General features: G+C 35.5%; 2 protein-coding genes across 3 annotated transcripts; both read left to right on the top strand.

The window, feature by feature from the left end:
• Positions 1-7,084: 7,084 nt before the first annotated feature.
• On the top strand, positions 7,085-10,448 carry LOC110942308 (60S ribosomal export protein NMD3-like). 2 transcript variants are annotated; one of them, XM_035990442.1, is made up of 2 exons: positions 7,085-7,240; positions 8,758-10,448. In XM_035990442.1, the coding sequence occupies exon 2, from the start codon at positions 8,763-8,765 to the stop codon at positions 10,314-10,316; it is 1,554 nt and encodes a 517-aa protein (XP_035846335.1). In that variant the 5' UTR covers positions 7,085-7,240; positions 8,758-8,762; the 3' UTR covers positions 10,317-10,448. The 2 variants fall into 2 exon arrangements, with proteins under 2 accessions (XP_035846335.1, XP_035846334.1); XM_035990441.1 differs by having other exon boundaries at positions 7,091-7,240; positions 8,761-10,448.
• A 3,438-nt stretch (positions 10,449-13,886) lies between these two features.
• Positions 13,887-22,241, top strand: LOC110942309 (helicase sen1). The gene is made up of 8 exons (XM_022184051.2): positions 13,887-14,034; positions 15,154-16,249; positions 16,649-16,846; positions 17,294-17,389; positions 17,492-17,639; positions 17,733-17,865; positions 19,262-21,025; positions 21,342-22,241. Exons 2-8 carry the CDS (start codon positions 15,301-15,303, stop codon positions 21,846-21,848), a joined length of 3,795 nt encoding a protein of 1,264 aa, XP_022039743.1. The 5' UTR covers positions 13,887-14,034; positions 15,154-15,300; the 3' UTR covers positions 21,849-22,241.
• The last annotated feature ends 1,433 nt before the right edge of the window (positions 22,242-23,674 follow it).

Here is a 23,674-nt window from a genome sequence, read left to right as displayed (position 1 = left end):
TAAAATGTTTTAAATTAACAATTTACAATTTCGGATAATATTTTATTAGAACAATAGAAGAATGGTATTCAAAATTTAAAGTAGGATAAAATTTAATATTAGCTCATTATTCATTTATTTATTTATTTATTTAATATAAGATAAGTTTGGAAGTGAGGCGAGAAAATCATAAAATAAATACCTACAATGAACGACATGTGTCACACATTAGTGTTTTATTATATAGTATAGTATAGTATAGATAAAAATTTAGATTGATATAAATAGATTATTTAGTTGTAGCAAAATTTGTTAACGAAGTCTCAATAAATTTAACCCATTATTTAAAACTCTGTAAATGTATAGATGATAAATAATATTAGTTAGAGTAAATTACGATTTTGTCCCCTGTGGTTATATCACTTTTACCCCTTTTAGCCCAAAGAAGAATTTTTAACATCTGAGCCCCTAACGCCTTTTTTTCTAACCCTTTTGGCCCCTAACACTAACCGCATTCATTAAATATTAGGGTCCAAAAGGGTTAGAAAAAAGACGTTTGGGGCCAAAAAGATTAGAAAATATACGTCGGGGGCTTAGATGTTAAAAAATCTTTTTGGGCTAAAAGAGTAATAGTGATATAACCACAGGGGCCAAAATCGTAATTTACTCTATTAGTTAAATAAATAATATTATAAATGAGAAGGAGATTAAACTAAATAATAATTATCCATAAGAAATTAAACTAAATAATATTTAGTAATTATCTATAATTAATTAGAAAAAATTAAATTAAAATAATAATACTTATCTATAAAACATGGCCTAATATGATGACAAGTGTCCTCAAAATGGTTTCTTTTATTATATAGTATAGATATATATATATATGTTATATTATATATTATTATATTATATTATATTATATTATATTATATTATATTATATTATATTATATTATATTATATTATATATATATGAAGGATGATGAATAGTAATTTTAATTTTATAATAATATATAGCTTTTTATTATTTTTTTATCTTTAATAACATATTTTTAATTATTTTTCCTTTTTTAAAACCATATATTTCCTATACCCTTTTTTTAATAATTCTCTTTTTTTTAGAACATATATTATCAATTAATTCATACTTCTTTAATATTATACGTTTATAACTTTTTCTTAAAACTTCACGTAGTTATGATTGATTTTTTCCCATAGATTCCGTTATAAATTTTGTTAAAAACGAAATTGTACTTATAATAAAGTATTTATTTGGTATCATAAAACAGTATGATGATAAACTAAACCGTTCTAAGGTTTAACTTTCTAAACAACATGCTTTATTTTCAAATCATATTTGTTTTACATTATCATTTGCTTGGTTTCGTCGCAACGCGCGACGACAGAAAAACTAGTTATTATTAATTATCATTTTCACCTCGTTTTCTTTATAACCAACTTTATACATAAATGATTCAATGTAGTGTATTTTAAACTAATATCAACTCATTTTAATTATAATTAATCTAACTTATAATAAAAGACTCCAAATAATGCCACATGGCATTCTCTCATTCAACCTCATAAATTTATTTATATTTGTTTAATAAATTTCTTTTAATATTAATATTAATAATTAATAACCAATATATAAATATCACTTATTGTTATTCTTATCTTTATCTAAAATTAATAAATAACTTCCATTTAGCAATTTAGACCCTTTGTTTTTTTTTTTACTTTTAACCCAAAATTTTTCACTTTTTGCAATTTAATCCCAACTCTTTTTTATTTTCAATTTTAGTCCACCATACTTTTCATCTTTCCCAAGTTTTTCGTTTCATTCTAAATTTTATGAGTTAACGCACCACAACGTGCGTATGGGGTTCTACATTTTTTCGTATATTTTTCCCGTTTGAAAGGCCCGTCGCGTCACATCTATTTTTCTGTGTTTGACAAGTTCGTCTAACACGCGGGTCTTGGATGAACTTAGTTATTTTTTTCTATGTTTTACGTTTTGGTTTAATTTCTCAGCAACGAGCATGCGTGATTCAAAGATTTTACGTCTGTTTTTCGCTCGGCGTTATTTTTTTCCCGTTTTTATTTATTTTGTTTTTACGAGCTTTTCCGGTGTTGGTGGTCGCTGACAATGGTATAGTATTGCTACTACTTAACACAAAATTAATATAAGGACCATTATTCATATTAATAAATAATTCTAAATAAACATTCTCTCTTAAAAAAATGATATACCATGATGCTTGGGTTAATAAATTATATTATATGATATAGAGATAAAAATATAAAAATTACTTTATCTCTATCGTTTGTTTATTATCTATAACAAACTGTTATTATTATAATATCAATTCATTTTAATAATAATTAATATAGAATATAGTGTATCTAAAATCACCGATTAAGCCTACTGATTTTTTTTACTTGTAAGTATATGCTTACATTAGGGTATATATTACTAGGTTAGAACCCCGTGTATTACACGGGTTGAATAAATGTAATTTTATATATTAAATAATAAAAATAGTTATATCTTTAAAAACCATGTGTATTACACAGATTAAATAAATGTAATTTTGTATACTAAATACTAAAAACATCGTATCTTTAAAAAACCCGTGTATAATCGGGTTGAATAAATCTACCAAATAATAAAAAAATATTACATCCTTAAAAATCCCGTATGTTACACGTGTTGAATAGATCTAAAAAGAAGTTATATCTTTAAAAACCATTTGTATTACACATATTAAATAAATGTAATTTTGTATATTAAATACTAAAAACGTCGTATCTTTAAAAACCCGTGTATAGTCGGGTTGAAAAATCTACCAAATAATAAAAAATTGTATCCTTAAAAACCACATGTATTACACGTGTTGAATAAATCTAATTTTACATAGCAAATGATAAAAAGTTAAATCTTTAAAACTTCGTGTATTACACGTGTTATATAAATGTAACTTTGTATAGTAAATAATAAAAAAAAGTTATATTTTTAAAAACCCCACGTTTTACACGAGTTGAATAAATATAATTTTGTATACCAATTAATAAAAAAGTTATATTTTTAATAAATTAGGATAACATTTAATATTAATTTATTATTTATATATTTAATATAAGATAAGTAGAAAAGAGAGATAATTGTTTTAAAAATATATTAAATTAAATATTTAGAATTGAGGATAATATTGTATTAAAGTATGATAAGATTTAATATTAATTTATTATTTATTTATTTAGTTAATATAAGATAAGTATTAATTTGAGTATACCTTCTATGAATGACACGTGTACAAAACATGGTTTCTTTTATTATAGTAGATAGATTCGTATTTTCCACATTGATGGCACCTTATTTGATTTAAAATTTAAACCTATATGGCCGCCTTTTGTTTTAGAAAATCGAACATTGTATCCATTATGATTATTAAATCTATTCTTATGATTTGATTAAATATTATTGATAATAAAAATTTTTATTAGATTATATTTTAGATTTGATTAAATATTATTAATAATAAAAATTTGTATTAATTTAGATTAAAAATTATTATTATTAGTATTATTAATAATTTTAATCAATTAAATGAGAGAATGACAAGTATCCCAAAACAGGTTTCTTTTATTATATAGTATAGATTTAATTACATTTATCATTCAATCTATTTTGTATAATGTTTTTTAGTTTTAGGTATTATTGAGGCATGACATCAAAGAACAACTTAAAAGAACAACTTAAAAGGGTGGCATATTCCATTGTATGAGGCATGACATTAATGCTAATTAATTTAAGGTGTTGTTTGTTTTTTCTGAAAAGTTTTGCGCAGACTCTTTTGTCTGCGTCGCGCAGACACATTGTCACGCACAAAGTGTTTGTTTTTCCGAAGACGTTTCATTAAAAAACGTCTGCGCGAGCTCTTCTTGGTGCATACTTGGCCCAGCCACTTCTAAGATCTTCTAAGGTATGCAGAGGGTTAAACATCACCACCCACCACCACCGTCCATCACCACCACCACCACCAGCGGCCGCCGTTCACCACCTACCACCGTCCATCACCACCATCGTCCACCACCACCCACCACCACCGTCTACCACCATCACCGTCCAGCACCACCACCACCGTACGTACACCACCACCAGTTTATTTTAGAAGTCTGCATACGTTAAAAAACAAACAGTCTTCTTCTATAGATGTCTATAGATGTCTACAGATGTGGTCCGCAGATTACAGACATTTTACCTCTTAAAAACAAACAACACCTAAGTCTATTTATAATTCAATGTATTTTGTATAATGTTTATTACTTTTAGGTCGATTTTAATTATGTATTAATCGTAAATAATTTTGAATAAAAGTAACTTTCTCGAGTTCGGGAAATAATTCCGGGTGATAATCTAGTCAAAGATATAAGTATTAAATTTTTTATTTTATATTTTAAATTTTAAATATATTGGTTTAAGTTCACCCTTCTTGGCTCTCGCTCCACAATTTACAAACGATAGGTGCGAATTCTGGCAAACTTTCTGGTGAGTCTCCGATAAGTATTTCTTACTACCATATTTTGTCACCCTCCACCCCCCATCGCAGATCCCTGTCCTTTCATTATTATCACTTCTACCCAAATCCATTTCACAAACCATAAATTCATGTGAAAACTATAACTTTTTTTAGTTTTCTCCATCCTGTATGAGGTTGTAACACTCGTTCCTGCTAATACCGAATATTCGAACGATTTGGTCCTATATTTTTTAAGCGAATAACCTACGAGTCTGGGTTAACTGATAACTAAGCCGAATCGACTTAACAAATTATTACACGCACACATATTACAGTCCAAAAACAATAAGGTTTTAGACTCGAAAACTTTGTCACGCATGACTATGCTTCAAATTTCTCGGAAAGATGTTCCCAAGGAGATGATGGTTTAAGGGTGTTCGGTTCTTCGCTTACTTGATCATTTGTCCGGTACCAGCCCTTTTATAAACCTGTCATGATAAAAAAACGATCAGTGTTTATATTTCTATAGTGAGAACATGTCAAAAAATGATAAAAGGAAGTGTTTTAATCAACTGGTGTTCTGTCGCGTATCTCGAGAGAAATGTCTTCCCACGACGCTAAAATGTGCACTTGACTAGTATGTGCACTTCGATAATATGTACACTTTGTTGAAGCGTGCACTTTGGTGACATGTGCACGTTGCTGAAGTATACACTTTGTTAACTTTTCCTTGTAAGCCTCAAACCCGAATCCATAATTTGGACCCGGCTTCTTAAATTTACAATTTTTTTCTTTCGGTTTAGCGTTTTACCCAACCAACCTGTTAAGAAGGCATTGAGCATTTTAGCTCAATGCTTCCATTTCTTTTTCTTAATTTTTTTCCCCAACTACAATTATACATAAATACCACGAATTATTTCGGTTTGAAGCTTTACCCAACCGACCCGTTAAGAAGGCATTGAGATTTCTAGCTCAACCCTCCTATATTCCTTATCATTGTTTACCCCATTAACTCCCAACCATAACCGAAATTATGGTTGGTTTCATTGCACAATGCTTTACCATTCCAAAGCTTTCTTTCGGTTACGCATTTTACCCAAACCCAATATCCAAGCCCATTTTAGTAAATTTAAGCCATTTTTTCCAAACCGGAGGACTCTTATAAGTTTAAATGAAACTAGTTGACACATTTAGCTCATTATCCCATTAATATTAATTATGTCATTAAGGATATAAAGATTTTAATGACCTCTTACTTCAGAACTCATTTTAGCCATGTTTCATAGCATAGACGTGTTTTTTACTCTAAAGACCATGAAACGCCCTTAAACTTATAAATATGAAACGAAAGTTTAGACCGAAAAGGGATTAAAAACGTTACTATTTTTTTTTAAACATAAATATCAAACCTACGGTTACAAGGTTTACCGGATTCACAAAAAAACAACACCTTAAATATAAACATACTAACAAGTAACATTAGTTACAATTAAAAAACAAGTTTTTAAACTAAAGACGCAACCCAAAAGTTTTGACCCATTCATAAAAGCTTGGTTTGGAAGCATACTGAGGACAATGATACTTGTGTGTTCGTTCCGAACGTCGCGAAGCAATCTAAAGTGAAGCTTTACCTAAAAACACAACAATAAGAATGGTTATTAATTTTTAACAATGTAATCTACTAATTTTCAACAAACATGATAACATCCTCTTAACTTATTTGCACACTTGCTCTTTCTACATTCCTCTATGGTTTAATTAGAAAATTATTTCATTTAACCCGTTCGCATCAGGTCAATTATATGACCGTTATTGATTTCTTTTGGGATTAGCATTTGAAAAGGGTGTTTAGGATTCATTCTCTTTTCTCCTTTTAATTTATCCTTTTCAACTTTTTTGAGAAGTTACAAAAACTAACTTCTCCTTTTCAACCTCTCAACACATAAAAAATCATTTTTAACTTATATAAAAACAACTTATTAACTTTTAGAGTAAAATGCACGAATAGTCCATGTGGTTTGGTGAAATTTCACATTTAGTCCCCAACTTTTCAAAATTACACTCTTAGTCCCTGTGGTTTGACAAGTTGTTACTCAGATAGCCCCAAAGCGGATGAAGGTTACTCGGATAGTCCATGTGGTTTAACAAGTTGTTACTCGGATAGTCCCTATGGTTTGACAAGTTGTTACTCAGATAGCCCCAAAGCGGATGAAGGTTACTCGGACAGTCTATGTGGTTTGATAAGTTGTTACTCGGATAGTCCCTATGGTTTGACAAGTTGTTACTCGGATAGTCCTTGTCATTTCACACCACTTACCCAGAAAAACTAACCTCCATCCGCTTTGGGAATATCTGAGTAACAACTAATCAAACCACAGAGACTAAGAATGTAATTTTGAAAAGTTGAGGACTAAAGTTGAAATTTCAACAAACCACAAGGACTATCCGTGCATTTTACTCTAATTTTTATAAGTCAATAAGTTAAAGATTGTTCCAAAATAAGCTAACCCAAACACTCTTAAAGTAGGGATGACAATTAAACCCGATTTCGAACCCAAACCCGACAGATAAATCTAAAACCCGAGGGTGTGGGATCAATTATACACAAACACAAAAACCCTAATATTTGAATCTCTCACAAACACCATCATTCCCAATTTGGTTCACACCTTCAGGCGCCGCTTTTCTGCCCTTCACCTTGCGATTCGATTAATTCGTTGAGTTCAGACTTCAAAGGTGAGTTTTCTTTTTTATTCGATCGATTGTGTCCAGGTTTCATTCGTTAGATGCGTGTTATCTATAATAGATATATCTGTATTTTCTGTTTCAGTTTTGAATTCAGTGAATTCTGTACAGTCTTATACTGTTTGAAGTGGAATTGTTATGTAGGTTTGAAGTTATCGTAGTTATGTGAATAGGTTAATATGAAAATTGTCAACATATTGTTATAAATTGTCAATTAGGTATTATTTGTTAGCCAAAATGGAGAATTTGATTGTGTCTTAAACAGGTCGTATGATACGCCGGTAATTTTTTCGTGTCTTTTAACATGTCGTTTTGTGTAACCTGTTTATTAACAGGTTCGTGTTTCGAAAATCTGACACGATAAGATTTCGTGTTTACGTGTTTCGGGTTCGTGTCTAGTTGTCAATGGCAATTATAGCGGTTGCTATATAGCGAAGCGATGTAGTGTCGCTATTATGGTCATAGCGACGGATAGCGAAAATAACGACACCTTATTTTTTTTTTAATATAGATAGCAATTAAATATAGCTATAAAATAGCTAGATTTTAGGTTTTTGTTAATTATACATGTAAAATAGCATATATACCAGGGTATTTTGCTATAATATACATATAAAAATTTTTAAAATTTCTTTTCTAGTGTATCGCTATTTATAAAATAGTAGCCCGCTATTTATCGCTATTCGCTACGTAGCATATAGGTACCTTATCGTTATTTGCCATTAACAACTATGAACACATCGGGTTGACCCGTTACAATGTTGTAGAAGGCGCTAGGCGCTAGTCGGGCGGTGAGGTACCGCCTAGGGATTAATCGGAATGGACTTTTTATGTATATTTTTACAAAATTATATAAATATATAGTTAACTTTATACTTTTTATATACAAATTTACAAGTTTGGGAACCATATGTTAAGTTGTAAAAGATAGAGGGGGTTAAATGTTAAAATACCCAAACTTAATTAAACCTAACCCACCGTCTCTTTTATTTTACTTAGGCATATGGTCGGAGAAGAAGGTGCTTTGTGTCGGCTGTAAATGTTATGTAGGTTATAACTAAAATTTGGGCTGTAGAAGATGAATAGCCCTTTAAACCATGGGCCAGGTCTAAAAATTTGGGTTTATTGAGTCAAAAAACCTGGACCCGATTAGTCCGACTTTTGACCGACTAGGAGCGCCTTTGACCGATTTTGACCTGGACCGATTTTTTTGACCGACTTGCTCAAATTTAGGCGATGACCTGCCGATTCTAGGCCGATCTCTGCAACACTGACCCGTTATGCCAACCCTAGACTTAAATGTTAAGTTTGAAAATTATTATCCCAAGGTTTACATATAGATTATTGTGGACTAAATATAGATTTAGAGTTAATATAGGTTTAATAGTTTGTTTCGTATTTATCAGCTCACAATAATCCTTTTGATTTTGCACATACAAGTTATAATACCCGTTATGAATAAAGTTTTTGTTTCTTCTAAGTGATGGTTGTTTTGTTGATTGTGTTAGCAGCAATGGCCGGAGAAGCGGGAATGTTTACCGTACAACAAACCGTAGGCAGTGTCTTGTGCTGCAAATGTGGCATTCTGATGGCCCCAAACGCCGCCAATATGTGCGTCAAATGTCTACGTTCCGAAGTGGACATAACCGAGGGTCTACAAAAGCACGTCATCATTATTCACTGCCCAGAGTGCGATTGCTACTTGCAACCACCGAGAACCTGGCTTAAAGCCCAAGTAGAATCGAAAGAACTCTTAACTTTCTGCGTTAAGAGATTAAAAAACCTGAACAAAGTACGGCTCATTCATGCAGAGTTCATCTGGACCGAACCTCATTCCAAGCGAATTAAAGTCAAGCTCCGGGTTCAAAAGGAGGTTCTTAACGGAGCTGTTCTCGAGCAAGCGTATATGGTCGAGTACGTGGTTCACGATCAAATGTGCGAGTCGTGTTCTCGAGTCCAAGCCAACCCGGATCAATGGGTGGCTGCGGTTCAACTACGACAACACGTGTCTCACAGACGTACCTTCTTTTATCTAGAACAACTTATTCTCAAACATGATGCTGCTGTTAGAGCCATTAGAATCAAACAGATGGATCGCGGTATTGATTTCTTTTTTGCTAACCGTAGTCACGCGGTTAAGTTTGTGGAGTTTATTCAGAAGGTTGTCCCGGTTAAGAGCCGCAATGACAAGCAACTTGTGTCTCAGGATACGAAAAGCAACAACTACAATTACAAGTACACGTTTTCCGTCGAAATTTGCCCGATTTGTCGTGAGGATCTAGTCTGTCTCCCGCCGAAACTCGCTACTAGTTTGGGAAACCTCGGCCCGCTTGTTATCTGCACGAAAATCAGCAACAGTATCGCTTTACTTGACCCGTTAACTCTCAGACATTGTTTTCTCGATGCCGAGCAATACTGGAGGGCGTCGTTTACTTCTCTTCTTTCCTCTAAACAGCTTGTGGAATACGTTGTATTGGATGTCGATCCCATTTCGTCTGAAGTCAACGTTGGTGGGTCAAAGTACGTGATGGCTGATGCACAGGTGGCGCGTGTGTCTGATTTCGGGAAGAACGATACCATGTTTATGGTAAGGACTCATCTAGGACATCTGTTAAACGCGGGTGATTATGCTCTCGGTTATGATTTGCATGCTGCTAACAGTAACGACATGGAGATAGACAAGTATAAAGGTCTTGTGATGCCGGAGGTTATTTTAGTCAAGAAAAGTTACGAGGAAACGAGGCAAAAGAAGCGTGGAAAGCCTCGTGCTTGGAAGCTTAAGTCTCTTCCGATTGAGGTTGATGCGAGCGACACACGAGGTAGAGCAGACGAAGAAAAGATGAACAAGGAGTATGAACAGTTCTTGAGGGATCTTGAAGAGCAACCCGAGTTGAGATTTAATATATCGTTGTATCGAAACAAAGAGTATCAGCCGTCGGAAATGGCATCTGTGACAGATGGTGAGGATGCGCCTTCTGTGCCGTTGGAAGAGCTTTTGGATGATCTTAAATTAAGCGATGAAGAAGGTGACGACGAAGGTCTTGATGATGGAGGTATGCAGGAATAATCAATTTTTAATGAACCATCCAAATGTTTTGTTGCTTTATTTTAGTGTTTGGTATTTATTGTGAAATTTATAAAAGTTTTGAGATGATGTTTGGAATTTATAATATTATTATTGTTTATTTTGTTGGTTTAATTAATTTTTGGTAAGTCTTGCAAAGCAAGTAGATCGTGTCGGGTTGTTTATACGTTCAAAATGAGTTTGGGTCAAAACTTGTCATATAAGAGTAGGGGCGGACACCAGTGATGGGTGACAGTTGTGGCAGCCTAAATGTATAGAAGTTGCCGACAATATAGGTAGGGTCGTAACGATGAAGTTGGGGGGGGGGGTGTCTACAAAGACTATGGGTGTTGGGTGTGGTAGTGTATGTGTCCGCAGTGGTGGTGTCGACAAGTATAGTGTTGACGGGTGAGCTGCTGGTCCATTTGGACCGAATTTTAAGTTTACATGATTTATTAGGGTCATCTGTTTTTACCAATTATATAGAGTTAACTGCCATTTTCGTCCCTGTGGTTTGGTCACTTTGGCCATTTCAGTCCATTTTTCAAAAATGCGCCATTTTCCTCCCCGACGTTCTGGAAAGGTGCCATTTCAGTCAAAAAATCATAACCCAGTTAAGTCGGTTAGTAAATAAAGGACTGATTGTGTAAATTTGTAACATAAAGGACTGATTGTGTAAATTTGTAACACCACCACCACTAGCCCTGCCGCCACCACCACTCCGCTGCCACCACCACCACCGCCACCACCGCCACCACCGCCACCACAGCCACCACCGCCACCACAGCCACTGCCACCACCACCACTCCGATCTGCCACCAACATCTCATACCACCATCTCCACCTCGTTCACCACGGAGGTCGGCGGTGAACGAGGGTTGTCGGAGAGGATGACGACGATGAACGGAGGTGAACAATGGTGGTGAACGATGACCGGAGTGAGGTTCAGGTTAAGTTCAGGTGGTTATCGGGCACGGTGGTCTCGAGAACTCCGAACACAGCGGTGGTGATGTGCTTGGTGATCGTTGACGGAGATGATGACGATGATGAACGGTGACTGTTGATGAACAATGATGGATGGATTGGTGTATGCTCTGCAATCACCACCATAGTATGATGAATAAGTTGAAAGTGAAATTGCTCAGAGTAACTAGGCTCCGGTGAGAGAGATTTTGGTTTCATTGGAGAGAGTTGCACAGATGGGATTGGAGGATGATTGATGATAATGTTGTTGCTGCTGTTACTGTTGCTTCCTTCAAATATTATTTCCCACAATACAATGGAAACATATTGGTATTCTTTTGGTCTTGCTCCTCGTAGAGGCTACATTATGAGGGAAAACAACTATTAATAGAGGCGATGATGACGATGATGAATTTGTCGTCGTCTGAGTGGATCGAACAAAGCTTGAAACAGACCGTATCTTGGCGGGGTAATATCTGGAGGCTTCTATTTGAAGCAAACGTGATGTTTGCCGCCGCCACCGCACATTCTCGGTCATCGTTCATCACCGCACCATCACATTCTCGTTCATCACCGATTCACCATCACCGATTCACCGATTCACCATCACATTCTCGTTCCATCGTCATTACTCCGACACGCTCCTCATCAACGCACAATCCAAACACTGCAATCACCTCCGACAACCATTAACACCACCGTCTCCTCACCGCTGCACCATCACCATAACCCACCACCACTTCACCGTAAACCACCGTTCACCTCTGTCATCACCTCCGTTCACCGCTGTAAAACCGACAACCTGCAACTCATCTTCATCAATCATCATCACAGTCGGAGAGAGAGAGAGAGAGATAACAACGAGAGAGAGAGAGAGAGAAGGAGGCGGGAGAGAGAACCGGCGACGGTGGGGGTGGTGGTGGTGGCAACGGAGTGGTGGTGGTGGCGGTGGTGGTGGCAGCGGAGAGGTGGTGGTGGCAGGGCTAGTGGTGGTGGTGTTACAAATTTACACAATCAGTCCTTTATGTTACAAATTTACACAATCAGTCCTTATTTACTAACCGACTTAACTGGGTTATGATTTTTGGACTGAAATGGCACCTTTCCAGAACGTCGGGGAGGAAAATGGCGCATTTTTGAAAAATGGACTGAAATGACCAAAGTGACCAAACCACAGGGACGAAAATGGCAGTTAACTCAATTATATATATGAACTAAGGGTGTTCAAGGTCTGGTTTAGTCGGTTTTGATGAAATTTCGGTGGAACAGGTAGTGGCAGTTTTTGGAAAAGCTAAAACGAACCTAGCGGTTGGTTCGGTCGCCGAACGCTATAGCTGGTTTTTTTTAACCCTTTTCTAAGCATTGAATCTTTACTATTAACCATGGAAAGCTTAGTAATTAAAAAAGATAAAACCTTTTACCTTTTGAGTACTAAAGAGCTTATTTAATAAATGGTTACATATTATACGTGACACATATATGATTTATAAGCAAATAATACATTTTTTTTATTTGATAAATGCTCAATTTAGGGTTCTAGGCCAATAAATTGAGGCTCAGACGTAATCCACACCAAGTTTAAATATTCACTCGATTGATACCTAGATGGCTTTCAATAATCATGGAAAGAGAATCCTACCAAACACTAGTGTTGCGTCCGAAGTAGGGCAACACAGACGGCAGTTTCAGAGTAAAACGAAATCAAGAGACGCTAAACACTACCAGGAAGAAGATATTTTATGTGGAAACTAAACTTTGATTGTAGGAAAACAAGAAGACACAACACGGACAACCCATTATCAAAATCACCCAATGAAAACTTGTTACTGTTCAAAGAGTTGCATTTTAACTAAGTTAAGTAATAGGTACTAAGAGTAAAATGCAATCTATCATGAAATCATCCCCATGAATCACATATACTTGCTTTATCTAGTTTGTCATAAAATTTACGATTATCAATGATGAAGGAACAATTTACTTCCAAAACCAAGATCCATTTGTGCCGTTTAACTAATCTTGATCGTATACGACTATACACAAATTAATATAATCCGTTTACATGAATAATCATAATAATAAGAAGTTAATAATACAGGTATAAACATCTAATTTTATCAAAATTTACAACCCATTGTCTCTAATAGGATCGGTTTTGCTATCCAAATGAAATTAACCTAGCTTGTTACCTGTTTACCAGTAAAGTTGATTTTAAACTAAAGACTATTATGGGTATGTTTGGTATGTAGCTTTTATGAGCTTCTAGCTTTAAACTTTTAAGAAAAAGCTCATACACAATAAAAAATATTATTTGGCTGAAGGAGTTTGAAGCTTTTAGGTTAGGAGCTTTAAGCGTTTGGTTGAACGCTCTTACTAGTAGCGTTTAGAAGGAGCTACAAACTTTTAAGGAAAAAAATGACTATTTTAACCTCTAAAGATAATAAATTTTTTAATGCACAAGCTTTTTAAATTTTTAGTTATGTCCATTTTATTTTATTAAAAGTTTCCAGCTACTTTACCAAACATCAAATATATCTAAAAAACTACCATCTCCCAATCAGCTACCAGCTTCTAGCCACTCTAAACATATCCTATGTTGGGTGAAATCTATGCGGGTCAGGTTCGGATCCGTTTACTAAACCCTAAATGTATCCGTTACAGTAGCCTTCGTCTATAAAACCTAATTCATCGCTCTCACAAATCCACCAGATTCACAATCACAACTTTCAACTTTGAATCCCCAACTTCACTCCTACAACAGGTGCGTAAAATCTCATGATATACATACACACAACTCATATATATATGTATATGCATCTGTTAAATTCATCAATCAAAACCTACACAATAATTTAGCATACAATCACTTAATTGTTCGACGATTATACCTCAAATTGCACGATAATTCGCTGTTTAGAAACCTAGATCTCACTATTACCGATTGTTTATATGTTAGGGTTTGATTAGTAGTTGAATTGAGTGTGTTAGGGTTGTAATTGTTGTGATTGAGTTGGATTTCTATTGATATGTATGTAATGGTTTATCTAAGTATTGGTTTGAGTTATGCAGCCGTGTGTTGGTAATTTCGTATCGTATTCGATATAGATTTAGTCATTTGAATCTAGGTATTATATGCATTAACTTCAATGTTGTAGAAGGAGCTAGGCGCTAGTCGGGCGGTGAGGTACCGTCTAGGGATTAATAGGGATTAATCGGATTGGACTTTTTAAGTAGAATTTTACATTTTTTTACATATAGATTACTTTATACTTTTTATTAATAAATTTATAAGTTTAGGAGATAACTTTATACTTTTTATTAATAAATTTAAAAGTTTAGGAACTATATGTAAACTAGTGAAAGATAGAGGGGGTTAAATGTTAAAATACCTAAAATTAAATGTTAAAATAGGTTTATAAGTAATATTTGGGCTGTAAAACAATGGGCCAGATTCAAAAATGGGTCAAATTTTGTGTTTAATGGGCTGTAAAACATGGACCGATTAGTCCGATTTTGACCGCCTGGGACCGATTTTGACCGCCTAAGACCGATTTTGACCATATCCGCCTAATTGGACCGACTAGCTAAAAATTAGTCAGTAACTCACCGCCTAGCGCCTAGGCGCCGATTAATCGGCCGCCTAGGCCGATTTCTGCAACATTGATTAACTTCATTTAGAAGCTTTGTTTGCAGAATTTGTGGTTTGCTTGCTAACCTTTTTGGGGACATGCTTCTGGTTATTGTTAATGTACTATTAATAGAAATGAGTCTGTTAAATGTTAATTATTTAATCATAAATGTAATCGCGCCTAGTGTTTTTTTTTTTTTTTTGCATAATATAGTGTTCTACTGACGTTATTTCCGCTGAATTTGCTTGCAGCACGTAATTGTTTGCATTAGTTCAAAGATTCAATATAATTTCTATTGGTGAAAGATGCATCTTTTTGGAGATCTGTTTGTGTATATGAGAAATGGGCCCTAAAGAGGAAACAAAGAGGAAACGGTATTTGATCTTAATTAGGCGACTATGGAGGATGAAGAGAGTGACTCACCTATCCGTTTCCAGCGCAAAAGGGCGGTCTCCTCGACAGTAAACGCTTCGAAATTATCCACAAAATCTAGCGCTTCTCACAAAACAGTAAAAACAGGTGACCAGAAGATGGGAACGGATGGTAACTTGCTTGTTGAAAAGGAAGAAGGTGAATGGTCTGACGATGAGGGCTTGAATGATGTTGGCATGTCTTCCGATGTTAATAGTTGTTTGAAGGGTGACAATAGTAACGGTAATCCAAAACGCAGATTAATAAAAGGAAACGAAGCAACACATGCTTTGAAACTTGCAACTCACCCTGGAAAACGGCCTAAAGTTGAGCAACAAAAGGATACGTTAGGTAAAAAACATAATAGGCAAACCGTGTTTCTTAATTTAGAAGATGTGAAGCAAGCAGGACCTGCTAAAATCTCGACTCCAAGAAAGCCAAACTTTTTACCTCCCACCACACGTATCACGAAAGAATCACGATCTTTTCTTGATTCTTCTGAGGGCAGTGGAGAAAAGGTGTTTGACCAGTCAAACATAAAGGATACAAAACAGGTTGACCAGTCAAACGATGAAGGAAATAGTTATGTCGAGCCTAGTGGTATCAAATCTGAATGTAGTGACAGTGATATGAATTCAGGATCTGTAACTCGTTCTAAAAGGACAAACAGTGGAATAAATCTTGTTGCGGAAGATAAACTTTTTACAGATCATAAACCGAGTCCATTGAAGCAGTCAACCGATTCAAGACAGATGAAAAGTCCACATGTTAATACAAAAAGGGTGCCTTTAGCTGGCCAAAATCAATTCGATTCAAAAACAGGAGTTAAAAAGCTTCCTTCAAGAAAACCAACCACTATTAGCACTCAGCATCAAGATTCATCAGTAGAACGACTTCTGCGTGAGGTGACAAAAGAAAAGTATTGGCAGCATCCGGGTATGGTATTTTTAATTTTTATTTTGTTTTGCGTTGTGAAACTAAAAGGCAAATAATATGTAAGGATAACGTTCTTTATTGAACAACGTCGAATGACTTATGATTTGCAAATCTTATTACTATTCTAAGAGATTGAGAGGATAAGTGATTCAATGCGGAGGGAAAAAAGAGGATATAAAAGTATTACTACATTATCAACAAGGGGAAAAGTAGATACTAATGAGATCTTTATTTAATTAAATCAATAAGCGAGAACGATTATATGTTACAATAACTCGATGCTGATTAACTTCTTTTACTTGACTATGTATTATATTTTTTTATATATATCCACATTTGTATGAAATTATATAGTTTCGCGTTATCTGTTTAATTTATCATATAATTTTTTTTTTTCAGGAAATTCAGAGGTGTCAGAACTTCAATGTGTTCCAGGGAGCTTTGAATCAGTAGAAGAATATGTTCGGGTTTTTGAGCCTTTGCTTTTTGAAGAATGCCGGGCCCAACTCTACAGTACATGGGAGGAATTAACCGAAACGGTTTCTAGAGACTTGCACACAATGGTTCGAATAAAAAATATTGAGAGGCGAGAACGAGGTATAATATATTTTAGAGTAAACTGCCATTTTGGTCCCTGTGGTTTGGGCATTTTTGCCATTTGAGTCCAAATCTCAAACTTTTTAAATCTGGGTCCCTGTGGTTTCATCTTTATTGCCATTTTAGTCCAAAATTCAAAAATCCCTTTTTTTGACTGTTCCAAAAAGTTTGAGATTTGGACTAAAATGGCAATAAAAGTGAAACCACAGGGACCAAAATGGCAGTTTACTCTTAATTTTGGACTAAAATGGCAGTAAAAGTGAAACCACAGGGACCCAGATTTAAAAAGTTTAAGATTTGGACTAAAATGGCAAAAGTGCCCAAACCACAGGGACCAAAATGGCAGTTTACTCTATATTTTATTGTGTACGTTATAAATTACATCATATATTATGTATCTATATTTTTTCAAGTAATGTTCTTACTTAAGTTTATATGTGGCCACAGGATGGTATGATGTGATACTTCTAGCTACAAATGAATGCAGATGGAATTTCAAGGAGGGTGATGTTGCAGTTCTTTCAGCCGCTAGACCTGGAACAGGTTCGTTTGTGTAGTTTTTATGCATGCAAAATATGATAAAAGTAGACAAAACGTGTTTATTGGTACGAAGCTACCTAATGAAAACCCGTTGTTGTTAAGCAGTTAAATCTAAGAGAACAGTTACAGAGGAAACAACTGAGGTTAGTGGACGTGTAGCTGGTACTGTTAGGCGTCACATACCAATAGATACCCGTGATCCAATATTGGCTCTTCTTCATTTTTATGTCGGGGATTCTTACGATTCTAGCAGGTTTATTTATTTATGTTATATATCTTTACCTGGAAGCTTGTAGCGTATCAGGTGTGTTAATAAAGATTTTTTTGTTGTTTTTAACGATTGCAGCAAGGTTGATGATGACTGCATTATAAATAAACTACAGCGTAATGGAGTCTGGTATTTAACCATTCTTGGGGCACTTGCTACAACCCAAAGAGAGTATATTGCTTTGCATGCATTTCGTAGACTCAATTCACAGGTGAGTTCTCCAATATGTGGAGCAATTGTCAATATGTAAAATATAGGGTAAAGTTCTTGTACAAATAATCTTAACATACTAAACATACAAATTGAAGGAAAACTCAAAAAGACAATGTGGTATTTTTGTAATTATCAATAGCTATCAAAGTTACTCTACAAATATACCTAAAAAACCTACCCCCCCCCCCCCTCCAAGCTAAAATGCTAAAAACTAACCCCCAAAAAACCTAAAAAAATTAAAAAAACACACACAAATTATTTTATTTTTTTTTTACATTTTTTTATTAAAAAATCGCTACTTTTAGTAGCAGCAAAAAAAAATGTAGAGCTTTTTTAATAAAAAATGTTAAAAAAATTGTGTTTTTTAGGTATTTTTGGTTGAGTTCACATTTGTATAGTAACTTTGATAGTTGGTGGTAATTACAAAAATGCCACCTTGTCTTTTTGAGTTTTCCTTCAATTTGTATGTTTAGTATGTTAAGATTATTTGTATTTGATCTTTTGCCGTAAAATATATTACAGGTGGAAAAATAGGCAGGATGGGTAGGCCTGTAAACAAACCGAACGTTCATGAACTGTTCGTGAACTTGTTCAGCAGGAAGTTTGTTTATGTTCTTTTATTTAATTAACGAACAAACATGAACAAATTTTTTTGTTCATTTAACTAAACGAACGAGCATGAACACACGTTTTGTTCGTTCATTTATGTTTGTGAACGTCCATTTATGTTTGTTTAAGTTTTTTAATAAATACATAAATAGTTATGTTTATCTAATAAAACATAAAAGGGGTTTTCTAAGTACTTATATAAATATAACTAATTAGCAATTGGACTATTAGTAATAAAAAATAGCCTTTTGAATGGAACTTATCGCAATTGAAACTACTTTATATACAATTAAAAAGGCTACATACTGTTCGTATGTTCATTTGTGTTCGTTTATTGTTTTTCAATTATGTTCATTTGTGTTCGTTTATGTTCATTTGTGTCCATTTGCGTTCGTGAACTGTTCGTTTAGGTTTCGAACAAACGAACCTGAACAAACACGAATATGCTCATTTTCTTACTGAACGAACATGAACCAAAAAAAAAATGTGTTTGATTATATGTTTGTGTTCATGTTCGGTTAAAGTTAAATGAACAAACACGAACATATGTTCGTGTTCATTCGGTTCGTTTACAGGCTTAAGGATGGCAATGGGTCAAAAAAACAATTTTGTTCTAATCATTTACATTTTGTAGAACAATTAGTTTTTGAGATATGATTACATCATATATCCCAATTTGACCCATTTGTAGCTAAACCGGTCAAAATTGTCACCTCCAAAAGACTATTTCGTTCAGTTTTACGATTGTACAAACTGCTGAGACGGTTAAACATGATTTTCTACAGATGCAAAATGCAATTCTACAACCTAGCCCAGATCAGTTCCCGAAATACGAAGAACAATCACCCACATCGCCTGAATGTTTCACAACAAATTTTGTGGATCATCTTCACAGAAGCTTCAACGGCCCGCAGTTATCAGCAATCCACTGGGCCGCAATGCATACAGCTGCGGGTACAAATAGTAATTTAACAAAAAAACAAGATCCATGGCCCTTTACGTTAGTCCAAGGCCCACCGGGAACCGGAAAAACCCATACCGTATGGGGAATGTTAAACGTTATTCATCTTGTTCAATACCAACATTATTATACTGCATTACTTAAAAAGCTCGCACCCGAAAGTTACAAACAAGAAACTGAATCCCTGTCTTCCGAAACCGCCTCAAACGGGTCGATTGACGAGGTTCTTCAAAACATGCACAAGAGCCTCTTTCGACCACTTCTTAAACTCTGCCCGAAACCACGGATGCTCGTTTGTGCACCGTCGAACGCTGCAACGGATGAGCTCTTGACCCGTGTTCTTGACCGTGGGTTCATTGACGGTGAGATGAAAGTTTACCGGCCCGATGTGGCTCGAGTTGGGGTCGATTCGCAAACTCGGGCCGCGCAAGCAGTGTCGGTCGAACGTAGAACCGAGCAGCTTTTGGTTAAAAGCCGTGAAGAAGTGTACGGGTGGTTGCACCAGCTACAAGCTCGTGATGCGCAGTTGTCTCAACAAATATCATCCCTTCAAAGACAGCTGAACGTCGCAGCTTACACGGGTCGGGCCGAAGGGTCCATGGGGGTCGATCCGGATGTTCTCATGGCCCGTGACCAGAACCGTGACTCGTTGTTACAAAATCTCGCAGCTGCTGTCGAGAACCGCGACAAAGTTTTAGTCGAACTGTCCCGTCTTTCAATTTTACATTGGAAATTCACGGACAGTATTAAATTAGAGGATGCTAGGGCTAGGCTCGAGGCGAGTTTCGCAAACGAGGCGGAAATCGTTTTCACGACTGTATCGAGCAGCGGTCGGAAGCTTTTCTCGCGGCTAACCCACGGGTTTGATATGGTGGTTATAGACGAAGCGGCTCAAGCAAGTGAGGTCGGGGTGCTACCACCGCTAGCTCTTGGTGCAGCCCGGTGCGTTCTCGTTGGGGACCCACAACAACTACCTGCAACCGTTATCAGTAAAGCCGCCGGGACTTTATTATACAGTAGAAGTCTTTTCGAAAGATTTCAACAAGCGGGCTGCCCGACAATATTATTATCCGTACAATACCGAATGCACCCTCAGATACGTGATTTTCCTTCACGGTATTTTTACCAAGGAAGACTTACTGACAGTGAAAGCGTTACCAATTTACCTGACGAGTTTTACTACAAAGACCCGTTACTCAGACCGTATATCTTTTACGATATTACCCACGGGCGGGAATCACATCGTGGCGGGTCTGTTTCTTACCAGAATGTACATGAAGCACAGTTTTGTTTACGGTTATACGAACATTTACAGAAAACCGTAAAGATTTTGGGTATGCCGAAAGTGTCTGTGGGAATAATTACGCCGTATAAGTTGCAATTGAAATGCATACAACGTGAGTTTGAGGAAGTGTTGAATAGTGAAGAAGGGAAGGATCTGTATATAAATACGGTTGATGCTTTTCAAGGGCAAGAACGTGATGTCATCATTATGTCATGCGTGCGTGCTTCCGGTCATGGCGTGGGATTCGTTGCCGATATTCGCCGAATGAATGTTGCTCTTACTCGTGCGAGAAGGGCACTTTGGGTATAAATTTTGTGTTCCTTTTTTTTTCCTCCATAGTTTTTAGAGTAAAGTACACAGATGGTCCCTGTGGTTTACCAAAATTTTGGATTTGATCCCTAGCTTTTCAAAAAACTACATGGATGGTCCCTGTGGTTTGCACTTTGTAATGCATTTAGTCCAAAATTTTGCAAACCACAGGGACCATCTATGTACTTTTGAAAAGCTAGGGACCAAATCCAAAATTTTGGTAAACTAAGGGGGCCATCCGTGTACTTTACTCTAGTTTTTAGTATCAAGTATATATCGTTTGGTATTGAATCGTTCATGTTTTATGTAGGTGATGGGAAACGCGAGTTCACTGGTTCAATCGGATGATTGGGCGGCTCTAATTGCCGATGCAAAGGCTAGAAAATCGTACATGGATATGGACTCGCTTCCTATTGACTTCTTCGCGGCACCGAAGGCGGCACAACTACCACCACCACCACCACCACCCTATGGTCCGCCACCACCTCGGTTTTCTAACACGAGGGGTTTTACGAGGCCTGCGTTCAGACAAAGACTGTATGACCCGAGGAGGGGTGCATCGTTAGGAGATGGAGATAAAGCGGACGCATCCTCATCGTCACGCAACGGGGGTTATCTACCCTTTAACAAACCGCCGTTAGGAGATAGAGATAAAGCAGACTTGTCTTCAACGTCAAGAAATGGGGGTTATCTCCCGTTTAACAAACCACCGTTGGAGGATTTCGTTAATGATTTTGATCGGTCTCGATATATCTGGCAACATGGCACTAAAAAAACAGAGGGTTCAAATGGGGTTACCGGAAAGAGAGACCAGTGATTTTGTTTTGGACATCGTGGGAACCCCAACGGGAACTTTGAACGGACCCTGAACCATCCTTAAACCCTGGACATTTAAGGGTTCAGGGTCTAGCCTGGTTTTGGGGTTCAGGGTCAAGCTTCTGGGAGCCAGGGTCTTAGTCGGACCTTGAACCCTCATTAACGGAAGAACAAGTGTATAGGATCACAACAGAAGGGTTCAAAAGTTGGCAGGTCAAAAGTTATTTTGATTGTAAGTTGGTGAACTGCAGTCCATGATATGAAAAACATATCATGGATTAACATTTAATCTTGATGGTGGTTGCAGTTTTGTACACACTACCAGAAATAGAAATGGATTTGTATACAAAGGATGGTGCTGATTAAGTGAAAATGTAATTGGTTGTGTGAATCATTCATAAATTAAATAAGCTAGCAAAACCACCAATTACAATAGCGTAGCAGGTAAACGAGCAATAAACTGCACCATCTTTTGGATAGCAGATACTAAAGATAAAGTTATGAGTCTTAGAAGTCGAGAAATTACTATGTACGACCTGTTAAGACTCTGTTTAGGAATTCCACTTCCTCCGGAGCTAGGGATCCAAATGTTTTGATGGTTAAATTATCTGCCATAGAACTTGAATAGGTTAAACTAAGAGTTTAGGGTTAGTGTTGCAACCTGAATATTTTTAAAACTTTTTAAAGAAAATAACCGATCTACAAAAGATCAATTTAAAATTTTCAAAAAAAAAAAAAAAAGAAAAAAGAAAAAACCAACCTAAAATGATAAAGAAAACTTCAAGTATTGATTATGTAGATAAGATCATATAAAGTTATAAAAAAACTAATCAAGTTTATCATTCAAGCAGTAATCAGTCCTAGAAATAAAACAAGGTAAAAAAGCAATCATTCAACAATAAAATAAGTTTAAAAGTGAAAAAGTATGGTTTGAGCTAGGGGTGGCGAAAATATCTGAGTTCAACGGGTATATCCGAAACCCGACATAAATGGGACGGGTATACCCAATATCCGATGGGTATTGAGCCAGGTACGGGATTAGTTTTAAAAATTTTCGCAGGTATGGGTCGGGTATGGGATTAGGTAATACCCGACCCGATTACCCGAAACCACATACCCATTTACCCGAACTATATACCCGAATTTTTTAATTTATATTATTATTTTTCATAATGTGATTTATTAGTGATTTATTTTAGTATATGTATTTGATAACAGTATTTATATTTTATATGTTGTAAAGTATATACATATAAGTGTATAAGTATCATAAATTATTATTAATTTATGATATAACTTATATGTATGTATGTAATGTATATAATAATAGTTGTTGTATAAATAAAATTATATAAGAATTATAATAGTAAAGAAATGTATTTTTTAACAAACTAATGGGTATACCCGATACCCGATGGGTAATTACCTGACAAATACTCGACGAGTATTAGGCCGAGTATGAGACACAATTTCACATTCGGGTATGGGTATAGGATTACCAATACCCGACTCATTGCCATCCCTAATTTGAACACGGAAAACAACCGAAGCAATAATGTGATCGCTTCTGTTCTTTCTAAAATAATGAATAAAAATAAAAAAACACTAATGATGTTTTAGTAATAATAAAATCTTGTAAAAATTAGAAATTACCTTTTTATCCCTTATTTAACAATCAAAGTTAACGATCGTTAACTTTTTGGATTAAACCGGCATGTTTCAAGAATGCTAGAGACGAAAATGATACAAATTTAAAATTTAACCCCCACTTACATAATTGAACAAACCACACATTTAATTCTAAGAACTACAAATGACACAAAAAAA

This window comes from Helianthus annuus, chromosome 5, assembly GCF_002127325.2.
Source record: "Helianthus annuus cultivar XRQ/B chromosome 5, HanXRQr2.0-SUNRISE, whole genome shotgun sequence".
Taxonomy (NCBI): Eukaryota; Viridiplantae; Streptophyta; class Magnoliopsida; order Asterales; family Asteraceae; genus Helianthus; species Helianthus annuus.
Note: the sequence above shows the minus strand (reverse complement) of the source record. Positions and strands in the feature narration are given on the sequence as shown.